Raw genomic sequence first — 15784 nt, 5'->3', positions numbered from 1 at the left:
ATAAAGTTATATAGTGAAGGTAAAGTTAGGTAAGTTGGGTTTAGGAAAGTAAAGGTACATAGGTTAGGTTTTAGAAAAGAAACATGGTTGGGCATCATCATGTTACGTACTAAATGTAGGGTTATGTAGGTTAGGTTTAGGAAAGTAAAGTTACTAAGGTTAGAAACATGGTTGGATATCGTCAATTTACATACTAAACTTAAAGTTATGCAAGTTAGGTTTCGAAAAGTAAAGTTATGCAGGTTAGATTTAGGAAAAGAAACATGGTTGGACGTCATCACATTATGTACTAAACATAAAGTTACGCAGGTTAGGTTTAGGAAAAAACAGGTTTGGCATCATCATGTTACAGACTAAATATAAAATTACATACTTAACGTAAAGTCAGGTAAGTTGGGTTTAAGAAAGTAAAGGTTACATAGGTGAGATTTGGGAAAAGAAACATGGTTGGGTGTTGTCACGATACATACCTAACGTTAAGTTCAGAACTTTATGCAGATTACGTAGGTTAGGTTTAGGAAAAGAAACACGACGACAATGCATTTAAATAACTTAAAGTTCACTTGAGCCCCGTTCCACCAGACTTTTGGTATAGTACCTTTTGAACCAAAAGTAACCTTTGAGATATTGTACCTAGACCCTAGAGTTTCCACCGCAAACAGTAATCTTTCATGTGAGCGGAGTTGTTATCACTCACTGCTTAGTCCAGCACTCACTGTATTTCCTTCTTTATTAGTCTGCACCTCGTTTATCGTCCACAGAACAAGGCACGCCGACGTTTTCAGAACAAAATAAAACAGGCTGCAGTGAGAGTCTCTCTCCATGGGATATTTAAAAATATCAGGCAAGCTCAGGGGTTTAGTGTTGCCAGAGCCCACAAGAACGAGGCTCCAAATTAATATATATTTTTAAATGCTTAAAGATCCACTCATTACTAAAAGTGTGTGTCATCCAAGAGAGACAACAAAAAGACTAACTGAATGGTCAAAGTTGTCATATTGAACTTTAAGGTGTGCTGATGGATTCATGTTGTCAACTCATGCATTTAGTAACATTATAACTAAAGGTTCCACTTTAAAAGTTGCCGGCAGACGGTCCAGTGAATTATTTTTCTCAGACTCCAGCTGCTGTGAGAGGCAGCAAAACATCCTTTCATTTTATAGTTACAGTTTACTAATAAAACTTTCCACAGTATGAACAGTGGTTACATGAGCCTCAAAACCAGACACAACTCAGCCCTGAGCAGAGTGACCGTCCTCTACTGACCAATCAGACTGCAGTGTTCACAGCACCAAAAATGGGTTCCATTAGTACCATCCACAACTTTTCACAGTGGAAACGCAAAGAAAAGCATACTGAAACGTACCGTACTGATTTGTGGAAACAGGGCTTTGGTTTCACACGGAACCTGAACACTGGTCTCCTGGGGAAAAGTCCTGTGTTTGTTTGACCCACCCAACCTTGCTCCTTAACATGGAGTTTTGCTTGTTATACGACTTCCTTTTTTACCCCCATCGGCGCGTGTTCGCAGCCTTCCTGATGACATATACAAATTCTGGTGCGTTACTTTTCGTCGGTACGAAGAGTGCATGAGAACAGCCTGAGATGATAATGACTGTACCCCTTACCTTATTTTAAAATCAGTGATGAACATAGTGATGGATGCCCTTTTGCAAAGTATCTCTCACAATGAAATGTATAATCAAACGTCAAAGAGCAGGTTTGTTCATGTAAACAATTTAAAATGAGTCAGCTCTCTTTACACTATATATATATGTAAATGGCGAGGAAACAGCCTCTACAGAGAGCAGGTAAAAATATTGTGTTTCTCTCCCTCTAAAACAAAAAAAAGTTAAATGGATTTTCAACTCCTTTTGACCTGTTAGTCCTCGTCTAGTCAGACCATTATTTTTAATGAGAGCTTGAACTTCAAGTGGACATCCTGCACTGTGTTTTTATTTTTCGTGACGAGTCATAATTGCTCTGATGTTTTGGTTGTTTTCCCATAGGTCACATAGTAATACGTGTGGGCGAGTACAATGACGGCTTTTCTTTCTACTGTTGCTAAGGGTAAAGCTTTTCTCTCTCTGTTTAGCCACAGTGGCTGTCGCTGCTCATGTTAAAGGAATAGTTTGACATTTTGGGAAATACGCTCTGTTGTGTACATGTACATGCTGAGAGTTAGATAAAACAGTTGATAACTGCTCTTGTGTTTGTCAGTTAATTATGAAGCTACAGCCAGGAGACTGTTTGGAGCACAAAGCCTGAAAGCAGGGGGAAACAGCTGGCCTGGCTCTGATATGTTCTGGCGTCTCATCGACATGCAAATGAAGTTCTAACTCACTAAAGCAAAGATTTTTTAAAAACTCTTCTAAGGTGCAGATTTTTCAACACTTGAGTAACAGTTTGAGTCTTTTCATGTAAAACGGACTGTTTAGGAAACACTGGTGTCATCTCTTCAATTTGTGCATGCCTATTGTTACTTTGGCTGAATCCAAATTTCCACTTTCTGGACTTGCGGACTGAGCCCTCGCAGACTTCAGTTGTACATAGTGATGTATTTACTGTCATCACGTAAAGTCTGGGAGGGCAGAGACTGCAAGCGGCTGATAGACAGCCCTCGAGACTGTTTTACTCGTTGCCATGGAAAGTTTTAGGCCTAACTATCAATAACTATTGCAATAAATTATGGGTTATTAAATCAGTGTAGTCTGCTGAAGTCTGCACCCCAAGTGGACTCTCTGGATGTCTGCAGAAAGTCCACTTGAGGCCCCTTATGGACTGGTTGAATTGTGGATTTGGACAGCCCTAAGCACTCCCAGACTTCCCGGGAGCGCGCCTGCAAAGTGCGCGAGTCTTAAAGTGCGGTGAAGTCTGGACATTTGGATTCAGCCTTTGTGTAATGAACAGGCAATGTTTTTGCTCCACCTTAGCAGCCATGGTTTAATGTCTGCAAGAAATGGCAGTTTTGGATCAGGCCCAGTCAAGCCAGCAGATGGTGGGACACTTTTGAGAGTGAGATTAAGTGAGAGATGTGGAATGTAAGGACATTGTTAGCATGTCTAGAACTTGACTGGAATGTTTGCGTGAGCTCCTTAATCCATATAAGTCCAGTAAGTGTTGAAAAAGGTAATGTTAGACTGTACAGTTTACGAACTTTATGACAATAGGAGGCTGCTGAAAGCAGCAAATGCCAGTAAACATTTGGGGTTGTTTTTGTGTTCTAGTGTGGACAGAGATATTTTTTAGGGCTGTAGTCTCCTGGTTGACTAGTCAATTATTTGGTCGCTATGCTCTCATCCGACTTAATTCTCATTAGTCGAATAATCACCTTGTTAATTTCATAAGGAGAAAAGTGCTACATCAATAGCTTTCCAGGATTAATCCATTATTTCCTGCGGCGGGGGGACAGGCTAAGTTACCTGTGAAAATGGGGGTGTTTTCAAAACAGTCAGTAAAGCCTCCACTAAAATAGCATTTAAAGTCTTGTGTGTGATCTGTCCTTCAGGGATTTATATTTCGGGATTTATCCTGGCTTCACATGAGCAGAGGAAATCTCCGCTCGTCGCTAGGCTAATTTGTACAGTGTAAAATGCCATAGGCTGGAGCTAATAACGTTAGCATGTTGTATTTGTTTGGAAAACATGTTTAGTATAAGACAGTTGTTGTGTCGGTGAACGTTGTGAGTTGTAATGGAGCCACATGGAGTGCCGTTACCTTTGTTAAATGTTGCTGTTGTCCCTGGTTTCATATGAGAAGAAGAAAAGATTGCTAGACGCTAGGCTAATTTATACAATGTACAATGCCATAGGGTTGTGCTAATAACGTTAGCATGTTGTATTGGTGGGGGAAATGTGTCCAGATAAAGACAAGTGTTTGTCAGTTCTGTGATTTATAGTGAAGCTGATTTGCATACTTGTGTTTGAAATTGTCTCTATTAAGCCATGTTTAATGTGTGTTTTGAATCAACTATATAAATAAAGTTTGATTTGAACTAAACTTTACAGCACTTAACACAGTCCTCCACCGGCGACTAGTGTTTTGGAGGTGTAATTGCAGAGTGACAGACACACCACTGCCAAAGTAAAAATAACGTGCAGATTTTTTTCCCCCATGACTAATCGATTAGTTGAAGATTATGTGCGACTTTAGTCAACCAAGATTTTCTTTGGTTGACTACAGCCCTAATAATTTTTACAACAGAGGTTGTGTGGATGGAGTTGTTTCGTTTTTGTTTTTTTTTAAAGAAGGGGAAAAATTTACGTTTCCAAAAATATAGGCTACACATGTCAACAAAGCCTCAAGGTACAAAAATCCACACTTCATCATACCGGTAAGCTAACTGTCTCCTGGCTGTAGCTAACAGATGATACGAGAGTGGCATTGATCTTTTGGGAACTGCCCATTGGTTCGACAGCCCATTGGTTCGACATCCCATTGTTCCGACCATATTAAACTCATTGTTCCTAAGTCCGTTCCGAAATCATCATGATGCCCTGTGGTTAAGGTCTGGTTAGGTTTAGGCACAAAAACCACTTGGTTAGGGTCAGGAAAAGATCATGGTGTGGGTTAAAATGAAAAAGAAAGTGACAAACACATAAGCCGTGAGCCTGCTCTGCCTCAAGCCTGTCGCGGCGCACCATACGCCCGCCGCGAGCCGTTCAGCACCGCGGACAGTCGGACTAATGGGATGTCGAACCAATGGGCTGTCGAACCAATGACATGGACCCGATCTTTTCATCTAACTTTTAGCAAAAAATCAAACAAGTGTATTTCCCAAAATGTGTCTGCTACCTGAAACATTAAACACACGATTCCTTTAGAAAATGCATATTTGCTAGATTTAAAAACAAAAAAATAAAAGTGTCTAACTGGGGTCAAGCTCAAGGCTACAACAATATGTCATACAGAAACACAGTTCCATTAAACAGCCGCCATATATTAAAGCCACTCTTGTGTCCTTCATTCAGAAATGAACAGCTGTGATCAACAACTCAAGTGTGGCTACCAATCATTACCTCATTCATAATAAGGTTAGCCTGCCCAAGAGAGTGCAAGCGAGATTGAATTGCTTGCATATGAAGAGGCAATCTCATCTGCTGCATTAAACTCACTATTCACCAGGGTCCCATACTTTCTGAATGTATACAGCAGGGAAATCCAGAGATGGGGTGAATAAGGAGCCAAATGGTGCCTTCAAATGGAGCTTGTGAGGATGTGTTTCCGACTTGGGAAATCTGGCACATGATATGTTCGACATTCAAGTGGCTCAAGTTGTGAGAGCAGTGTTGCTGTGAGACTGAGGAGGAAAATGGATGTTGTCTTGTCCTTTCAAAGATTATGGATGATTTCACTGTGGCAATAAACACGAGAAGAGCCGATGACAAAAATTGGAGCTTCTGGAAAACTTCCGCTTTTAAAGACATGAACACCACGTCAGTTTATTATTTAAATCCTTGACTCTTCTGATGAATACAGTTTCCAGGAGCTGAAACTTAATAGCTTTTTCCAGAGCTTTCAACCGTATCACTCAGCCATCGTAGAGATTTCATTCATAACACTTTAAGGATTTCTCGATTTGGTTTTCATTTACGAAACACACAGCAGTGTTGTTGGCAAAATTGAGACCAAGTTATGACCAAGATCAGATTGTACTGAGAGCGAGACAAGACCAAGACCAGACTGGTGCGAGTCCAACACATCATGACACACTTAGGATAAAATAAAAAACAAACCTCTATCTAAAACATTCCCATAAAAAAACAAAAGATTTCTCTTCATTCACTTCTTTCACTGCCATATTCTGTATCTATATGTGTACGTATCATTGTACCAGGAGAAATATCTTGATAAATTAATCAGCTGTAGTCTTGACCGGTCGTGAAATAAAATCCCAAGTCCCCTTTGTCTGACAACGATACAAGACTGAGTAAAAATGCAGTCTAATCTGAGATGAGACCTTCTAGAAGTGGTCTCCAAACCAGTCTCAAGATGAAGACTGATCTCAGGTACTACAATACTGTCACACAATCTTGAAGCCCATGTGATACTGTGAAAAGCTCTGCAAAAATCTAGTAAGTGAACCTTGAGTTGTGATTGTTTTGTTGGCCTGGTGTTTCCAAGATCAAGAATTAACTGTCATGCATAGCAGTCATTTCTTTTGCATTCAGCAACTACAGCTTCTGTGAGGTTTTTTGAAAGCATGCCTGTGGCTAAAGTGCAACACATACTGCCGCTGGCACAGTGCTGTGGCCGTCAAGTGCCGCCCTCCAACACACATTGGCAGCGGCATGCAGCGGCACCGTCGACACTAAAGTGTGGCCGAGACGTACATGAAAGGCTTTTCTCGCAGCGCCGGCCGCACTGGAAATAGAGCAGTGGGCTGAAGCAGAGCGGCGCAGCGTGTCGGCCGGCGCAGGTTTATTCATAGAGTATAATGGAGGCGGGCATTTTGACACCCGGTGTATGGCGGCGGTATGTGTTGCACTTAAGACTCATTACATTATACATGAGAGATGTAGTTGTTAAATGCTAAAAAAGGGACAAAAACTACCCCAGAACATTTAACTATAGAATGTGACTTTTATTTAGCCTTTAATTGATGATTTTGGGTCATTTTTTAAGAGACAAGACCAAGTTTCAGACATCAATCCAAAGTACAGAAAGAAAACTGCAAAGCTACAACTACCAAGCAAACATTGAGATGTTGAATGACTGTTGTTTCAATGTCGAATCAAGACGTCTCATTATGGTTCAGAAAGAGTTCCAAATTGACAGCTGTGCCGAAGTCCACAACGTTATGTGTAACGTGACTTGAACACCGGTCACCTGGGTCAGAGTCTTGAGCTTGACGCATTTATCCACATCAGCTTCCTCTGTATGTGTTGGTTTTGACAATACATTCTCACTCCGACCTCGTCACATATCAACGTTTGGTCATGGACTTTCCACGTGAAACGTACCCTTGGTGCCTTGGTTGTTGATGTTTTGGGACACCGTGTCAAGTTCTGCCTGTTACATGCATTGTCTTCTTTCAAAATACACCTCTGTTTTCACAGAATTGACGTTTTTTTCCAAAACAACAAAAACACGTGGTTGGGTTTAGGAAGAAAGAACAGGGTTTGGCTTTACTATCTTAGACTGCTCTCTCAGGTGAAAGTGTCCGTGTTTGTTGGACCCATCCACCACCCGCCCCAGCCTTAACTTTCCTCCTTGTCCCACCACATTTCCCCCTGACGCCACCGGGCACCGTTAAACTATTACGGCAACCAGCCCTGTATAATGCCAATGTCAAAGGACGTCTTTTTTCATTGGTTTCTGGCATAAACGTGTTTTTCAGATTTAAAAAATGGGCGCTGAGTAAGCGACTCTGGGTTTAATAGGATATCGAAGGTATGAGACATCCTCACAGCAAGTACTAGCCAATCAGAGGGAGAGTAGGGTGGGTCATGACTTTGCTATCCAAGGGAAAGGCAAATTTGCATTAAATGATAGTAGACTTTCGATGTGGAGTGAACGTCACAGTGTGGCCATCTGATCACAACCATGTCACAGCCAAGCAAATAGTCAGTGCATTGTTGTTATGTTAAAAAAAACAGCATTTACATTGTTCATAGCAATAATATGATTAATATTTCCTGGTTTGTAATAGAGGGTCTGACTGGACCATTAATGGACGTGGAAACAATGTCACCATCTGGCCGTCCACCTCATAACCACATTGCAATTTTTAGCATCTGGCCAGGACCATTTTTTGGCGAGGGACACAACGTCACCATCCGACCAGTGTTTGCTGGGTATTAATGCAAATGCTGAAAACATAGTTTTCCATTAGCAGCTGTGTGGTAAGTTAAAAGTCTAACGGAGAAGCCAGAGGCATGATATGATCTTTCCCTCTGTATCGTGGGAATAGCCTCTTCAAAGGTGACATTTACAAATGCACACACATTTGACACATTGACAGTCTTCATCACACAAACAGTACAATCAGTCAGAAAGATACACCTGTTCATCTAACTTATTTTTATGTGGTTTTATATTATTTGTTCACTTTAAGAGACTTAGATTGACTTTGAGAGGAGGCATTACAGTATCACTGCTTGTGTTGTTGTTTGTGTTGTGCTTTTAGTCATGAGGACTTTAAATTCTCTTGTAGATCGTGTTCCGAAAGATCAGTGATGTGAAACGAGAGGAAGAGGAGCGACAGAGACGTAAGAATGAAGCCCCTCTGAACTTGCCACCAGATCACCCGGTACGAAAACTCTTCCAACGCTTCCGACAGCAGAAGGAAGCCCGCCTGGTGACTGACAAGCCAGAACTAGATGATCGTGATGTTGAGAAGGGCCCTTTGTACGTCGACATCATGATAGGTAAAGCAGCAGTCACAACCACCAGCATCATCACAGTGACAGAAAGCCCAGCAACACCCTCACCTTCAACGCCTTCATCCTCAGCAACCCCCAACTGTACACCCACAGACAAGGCGAAGCTACAGGTGCCGGCTCCTGTTTCTATTGTAGGAGGCCGAGCGGCTGAACCGGTCAAAGTCAAAGGCTGGGGTCGCTTCAAGGAGTCCATGGCCAAAGCCGACAACTGGAACAAAGTGTCAAAAGCTGAATCCATGGAGACTTTACCTGAACGGACCAAGGTGCATGAGTCACAGATGTCTCTGAAGAAGACAGACTCATGTGACAGCGGTATCACCAAAAGTGACCTGCGCCTGGACAAAGTGGGCGAGTTCCGCATGACGCCCCAGGACCGCAGTCCTGTCCAGCCTCCGGAGACCAGGCACCCCTTCTACCCCATCCCAGAGCAGTCACTCCAGGCCTCGCTTCAGGAGCTCAAGCTGGAGCTGAAGGACGACCTCAAGAACCTGAACGTTCGTATGTCCGGCCTGGAGGCTCAACTCACAGAAGCACTTCAACTCCTCAAAGCGAGGAGATTGAGCTCTGGCTCTCCGCAGCCTCTTTTTGACGTTTCTAGACCTGCGTCACCAGAACTTGACAAAGAGGACATCTTCTCTTGAAAGATGCAAGTTTAACACATCAGGTTTACTGTGAACTCAGCTGGAATCCAGTAGTATCCAGATTACTTGGATAGCTGAGGCTGCACTGGCCACACCATTTAGATTAGGCAACAGTGCACTCTTTAAGACGCACTGCCTTTATCGTAGGGGTGTAGCTGTCAGTTAGCAAGGGAATGTCATGTTGAGAAGTCGAGGTCGTAGCGCAGATTTTGTTGTCGTAACACTGAACACTCAGAGGTTACAAAAACACTGACAGCTCTATGTTTGTACATAAGTTTGATTTATTTTTCCATCAGACTTTAGTGGAAAAATAGCTCGAGCCGTTTGATTTTATCTCGATTTTGAGACTGACAGAAGAACACAGTCGTGTCTCTGTTGGGAAGAGAATAGAAGAAGCATGTCCCACTGATTTGTTATTGAATCATTTGTATGAGATTCTTTGCATGTCACATATAATAGACGTGTGTCTCCAATGGCAGATGGTGCATTTTTGATTGAGGCCACACAGTGAGTCGTCTGCATTAGTTCACCATGACAGTCCCTCCAGATGTCGAAACAGTCTCAGAGTAATTTCCTCGAGGGACTGATGAAGTCTTCTTATTATATCAACTGCCAGGGTTATTATGAATAATACAACACATTACTCTGGCCGAGCATCTTTCATCAGAGCTTATAATTCCCATAAACCATGGATAGATGGGCCTGATGAAAAGGCGGCACCGAGCAAGATATCCATCTTCTCTGATATCTATAGTTGTTATTCTCATGTAGAGACACTGCAGTCACACATGATACATATATATTGTACGCGAGCCGTGCATTTTTAGCTTTGGTGATGCATAATCAGGTGATCCAGATGATAATGGCTGCAGCCCTTACTTTATTTAAAACTGTCTAGAACATACCGGTAGTGATGAATGCCCTTTTGCACAGTATTTCTTAAAATGAAATATATTTATAATTTAAATAAAACTTAAAAGTGCAGGTTTGTTCATGTAAACAGGCCTACGTGGTCACTGGAACCTATTTTAGTGATGATTTTGAGGTACAGTTTTTACAATTGTTACACCAGTTAGTATGCATGATTTAATGTGTCTGTCTGTCGTCACATTCACACGAGGAAAATAAAACATCATCCAAGGTACAAGTCGACTATTAGGAAGGGACAAAGATGAAAAATGTTGAGGCTGAGTGTTTGCAAGGCAGATAATCTCTTTCAGGACTTGCTTTGCTTTATTTTGGGACAATATTCCAACAGGAAAATCTACTTGCTTCTGGTTTCCAATAACTTAACATGTCCCCAGTGTGCATTCAAACTGGGAGATGACCATCAACAACCACGTGCTTACACTGTAGATAACCAGACATTTTTAATTAATTAATACAGAGCACCCATGCTTAAGGAGAAAAAGATTTAACAATTTAATGTAATTGGGTTACCGTAATACTTCAATTAATAGCCCAGGCTATTATTTGCTTAAATCACTGAAGTCAACAGGCTTATATTTGGGACAGGCCTTTAATTTCTTTCACATAAAACTATTGCTCAGTAAAGTAAAGGAAATACAATCGAATTGTTTATTTAAACCAGTATGAATGTTACTTCTATAAAAATTAGGCTTTGAATAACATATCAATTATTAATCATTCATTTGATCTACCTCTGTTTTACGGCCCCTGGCATACCGACACGACACCACTTTATCCTGTTAAAACAATAGGATTATTTTTGATGATAAACCCTTTTGACTCTTTCGATCAGGGGATCCTTACAGACCAAAGGAATATGAATAAGTTGAGGAATGGACACATATTCTGACTTTCTGACAGCTTCAGACGTAGGGAGTCACCACTGTTTTTGCCCGTCTCTCTTATTTACCATGCCAGTAAATCTAAATGAAATACAGTCTTCTCTAGTGCTCATGGTTTGAGTAAAATGAATCTAACCGAGCTCAAGTGGGTAGCCAACAACCTGGTTTTATACATCCAAAGAACTTATATAAAAATGAACTGCTCTGGAACCAGACCAGGCCTCTAATTGAGACAGGCCTTTATTTAAAAAATGTGTAGCTACACCGGGCTAGTAAAAGGGACTGGGCGTTAAATTGGGACTAGGCTTTTAATTGAAGTATTATGGTATATAAATCACACAAAATTATTATGTATGAATAAACTAAAACACACCAGACGCAGGCAAAGTAATGTTGTGTTCACATGGAATCTGGCAGGAAAAATAAACACATAAACAGTCCAGCAAAATGGCAGGACAGTAAAATGAAATACGCTTGATGATATGTTGCGATATTGTTTAGAAAGAGTGGAATGAAATATATCAGATGATATGTATTGTACTGTTTATTATTATTTTATGTAGATTTTCTAGTAATGTCCAGTAATTGTCCAGATCGCCCGTGCAGGAGCTACGTCACATCTGGTTGTAAATTCCTTCACAGAGGACAGCAACAAGTTAGAATATCTCAAATTTGAACGGCAATGCCATCTACTGTTGTCATTGCCGGTATTTTCTCCTCTTCTCCTCCCCTAATTTCGCTGCCCAGCTCTGGTCACATGTCATGTCAAGTGACATGTGGTTTGCTGTCTCCCTGATTGCATGTGAACTCAGAATAATCCAGTCAAAATAAGATGTTAAGAAGATGTTTAAAATTATTTTAGAGTATTGTTTCCAACGTTATACCAACAATCCTTCTTGCCCCACGGCTAAATTATTAAACTGATGGAAGGATTCATCCTAACTTATATAATTAACCAAAATAAATCTGTGTAAATGAATCAGTGTACTATATTGGAAACAAAACAGAGAGTAGACAACAGTAACAGAGGGAGGAAATGTGCTGAAATCATTCATTCAGAACCCAAATAAGTCCACAGAAAAAGACGCATCAAACATCAAGTCAAGCAGAGTGTCAGAAATTGAGCAATAATTATGCATATTTAGCTATGACAGTTGAATTTTGTGCTAAAACATCAGTTGAGGCTTTTTAAAAAATATGAATAATGGAAGAAAGTCTAATAATATTCAGTAAATATGACTCATTTTTGAAACCAGCAAACTGTTTTTGCAGTTTTATGAAATCCATAATAAATTAATTGCCAGTCACAGTCAGGAGCTTGGCTGGTCTGAAGTATACAGTCTTTCACGTGGCGAAAAATAACCATCGTTCTATATTATTTATTATTCATATGGATAATTTATGTTCCCTGCATGCCTTTTTCTCTCATCAAGACAAAAGACAAGCTCAGCCGGACACAGCTGAGAGGAAAAAGGCGCTGGGTTTTTTTTTCTCTGACACATTCTGTGGCTCCGTGTCCATCAAAAATTCAGCTTGCTTAAATATAAATGGGCATGTCATCACAGAAGTGAGAACTCATTTGGTTTAGAGCCAGTGTTTGTGTGTCGTTGTGGGTCTGCTTTCACAAAGAGTTTTGATCTTAGAGAGGGAAAAGCACTAAAATCATCGTGCTATGACTTTTGTATCACAGAGAATTGGTAAAGCTGCAGCTCACACACGAGTTCAGAAATCAGAGGGAGGCAAAAAGAAGGTCCGACACTGTCTCTGAGGAATTTAGTCACGCTATAAAGACAGAGCATAGAAATAATGTGATGGCAGACACAGCCTTTATAAGTTCTGACATTTAACAAATGTGGTGAAAAGCGATTATATTAATATTACTTTTCTCCAGTTATGATTGAGACAAGCCGGGTGCAGACTTCAGTGCACAGAGTGATTTACGGTATAACTGATACTTTTCATTTTATTAGCATAAAACTAGGCTGAAACTTCTTTTCCTATCAAAATTATTAATCAATTACAATGTCAAAGTCCTGTGAGAAAGCCTTGTGATGATCTGTCCTTATAAATTTTACATAATGGTGTCCTAAAAACTTGGTAGATATATCACTGCAGGACAAATCTAATGATGCAGGTAAAATGTTTACTGCTGTGTTTGCATCCAAGCTTTGTGTCTTAAAAATGTCACCACACTCCCTTCTACAGACTTTGAAAAAACAAGTATCATAGTATTGCAATATATAGTAATTCTGGACAGACAAAGTACCTCTTAAATGTTTTTGTTTTTGTTTTTAAATTGGGCAACATTTGTAATAATTGCGCAGGTTTAAAGCCCTAATTTAGCTTCACGTCACATACATGCTCAAACAGACTGATACGTACAATTAAGGTTTGAGCAGTTACGTGCGAAGTGCAAAGATCAAAGTATTTAGGACAATTTAAAAGTATAGTTTGACATTTTAGGTTATGTACTAATTTGCTTTGTGGAGATGAGAGGATCGAGACTAGCTAGCTTAGCTTAGCTTAGCCTAGCATAAAGACTGTAAGCAGAGGGAAACAGCTATCTTAAAAGCACATATCAGCACATCTAAAGCTCATTCATCAACACATTTGTGTTAAAACAAGTTAAGGTTTCACTGTGCCGGTATGTGTTTTTTGAACTGTGGACAGAGCTAGGCTAGCAGTTTCTCCCTGCTCCCAGTCTTTATGCTAAGCTAAGCTAAGCTAAGATGAGCTAATTGACCTCTGGCTCTAGCTGTGGCATCGATTTTCTCATCTAATACTGAAAAGGAAAGTGAATAAACACCAAAATGTCGAACTATTCCCTCATAATAATAAGTTATGACTTTGTAGGGCCAGTAAGTTTGTTTTAAATTGTTTCTCTCAGAGAGCAGAGAGTGTAGAAAGTGAGTTGATGCTTTTCATTTTTTTTTTAAAAACACCAACTGGATTGTGAGCTTTAGTATGCATGACAGCTCGAGATTACATTTTAAGTCCCATTATGTGGAGTTAAAGGTGTACATCTTTGAATGTTACACAACTGTTTAAAAGAAATTTCAATCAGGAGAGCCTCGTTCTGAGAGAAAATAATGAATATTTTTTATTTACATGTGCACATAAGTATGAGAAATGCGAAAAGTCTTTGGCGATTAGACCCCACCGTGATGTTATATACTATTTCAAGAGGATGGTAGAGACATGGTAGATTAGGAATCCCCCCCGTATGGAGTCTAGACCTTGGTGGTGGTGATGAGATGAGATGAAGAGGGAGCTGAGGATCTGAATGTGAAGAGGAATGAGCTTTTGATTCTGCCTAAAATGACAGCTGACAGGAGCAGAGAGGAAAAGAGATTTAAAGTTTGGCAGCAGCAACATGAATGGCCGAAGAAGATTGTGGCAAAGTTTGATTAGCTGACCAGGAGAGGGAACACTGAGAGTCAGCTGATTGATGGAAGTGGTGGGAGTGGGATAGCATGAAGACAGTCTTCCTGATTGAACGTACACTGAGCTTCATGAACACAAATGAAACACTCTACCCTGCTCTGACTTTTAAACAACAATGAGGTGCTCACCGTCATTTTTATTCTTATTAACGTCATTTGCCCACACTAAACCCACACTGGATATAATATTTTTCTTAAACAGATGACAAATAAATTGTTTTCTTTGCAGTTACTGATGATGTAATTTTTCATTTGAGCCCAAATAAAGTTTGGCTTCACCGACGACGCAGATGAATGACAGACCTGGTAATATTTGTAAAGTTTATTTTAAACTTTCATTTTGATTGCCTGTATTCTTTTATTGTTTATATTTACACTGTAAATTTTCTTTAATGTACAGAACCAGATGGGACTGATTTTTCCTAATAAAATCAGTAAAAAAGATCAAATCTGTTTTAGCTAAAAATCAGATTTTTTGTGTTTGAATGCAGCCCGACCACAAAGATATGGCATGTGGAGAGTGCTTTCACCTACGCCTGATTCAAGAGGCTGAATTTTTTACCAACACCATAAATATGTGTTACTAAAACGGGATGTTGGGTGCACTCTAAAACTCAGAGACAAGATCCTTGAAAGCAATATGTAGTTCTGTGCTGTAACATTTATAAACAAAACAGTGAGAGAAATATGGAAAGACCTTAAAGCCACCAAGTGAAACAGACTTTTTACAGTACTGCACTACCACTTCATTACCCTAATAGTATTAAAGTCATTACCTTTGATTGCTACTGAGAAGCATGCAACACTGTGCCTTCATTATATTGCCCCGTACTCCCCTTTTCCTGGCCTGCAGTGAGAAATATCCAAATTACTCCTTTGAAATGATTTGAACACAGAACTATTTTTGTGGTCAGCTCTAGAAAGCTGCCTAGTTATAAAACCCTCCACAGATATAAACATATATATGCACAGATTATATTGCAATGTTTAGATTCTTAAGGAAGAGAAAAGTTTGAGTTTGGTGTATGGTTTATGTAATATGCACATGCCTCTATGTTCACGAGTGAAGAGAAATGTACCTATTTCAAGCACAATGGGAACTCTTTGTTATGAACTGTGACATACTGTACTATTCATAATAAATATTTTATACATACTGGACCCTGTGTGTTGTCTCTGTGGGGGAAAGCATGGCACCGTGTAGCATCCATTCATCTGTCAGTCCTTGTGTTTCAGCTCCCCCGCCAGTGACGAGGGCACTTTACTGAGAGAGTCTAACTCAGCAGGTGTATTCTCCTGCTGATCTTCTTACGTCAGATAAACCTCACCGTCTTGTGCTCATTTAAGAGGATTCCTTGCTGACCCCCCGCTCAAATTGATCCTACTTAGTGTCACAGATGTGATAATCCTGAGAAGAGACATCAACTAATGAAAACACCCGAGGCTCACCTCAAACAACAGAGTCCAGATTAGACTCTGCTTTTATTGTAGAGTAACCACCGCTC

At 40.2% G+C, this 15784-nt stretch overlaps 1 protein-coding gene across 2 annotated transcripts in view; it reads left to right on the top strand.

Annotated features, from left to right (window-relative positions):
- kcnh1a (potassium voltage-gated channel, subfamily H (eag-related), member 1a) overlaps nt 1–15440 on the top strand; it is a 75189-nt gene extending 59749 nt beyond the window's left edge. For both annotated transcript variants that reach the window (XM_033612439.2, XM_033612438.2), the window contains one exon: nt 8156–15440. In XM_033612439.2, the coding sequence (XP_033468330.1) occupies nt 8156–9025 (870 nt within the window). In that variant the 3' untranslated portion in view covers nt 9026–15440. The remainder of the gene's footprint in view (nt 1–8155) is intronic.
- Nucleotides 15441–15784: the final 344 nt, after the last annotated feature.

The sequence above is a fragment of the Epinephelus lanceolatus genome, chromosome 17 (genome assembly GCF_041903045.1).
Source record: "Epinephelus lanceolatus isolate andai-2023 chromosome 17, ASM4190304v1, whole genome shotgun sequence".
Lineage (NCBI taxonomy): Eukaryota > Metazoa > Chordata > Actinopteri > Perciformes > Serranidae > Epinephelus > Epinephelus lanceolatus.
Note: the sequence above shows the minus strand (reverse complement) of the source record. Positions and strands in the feature narration are given on the sequence as shown.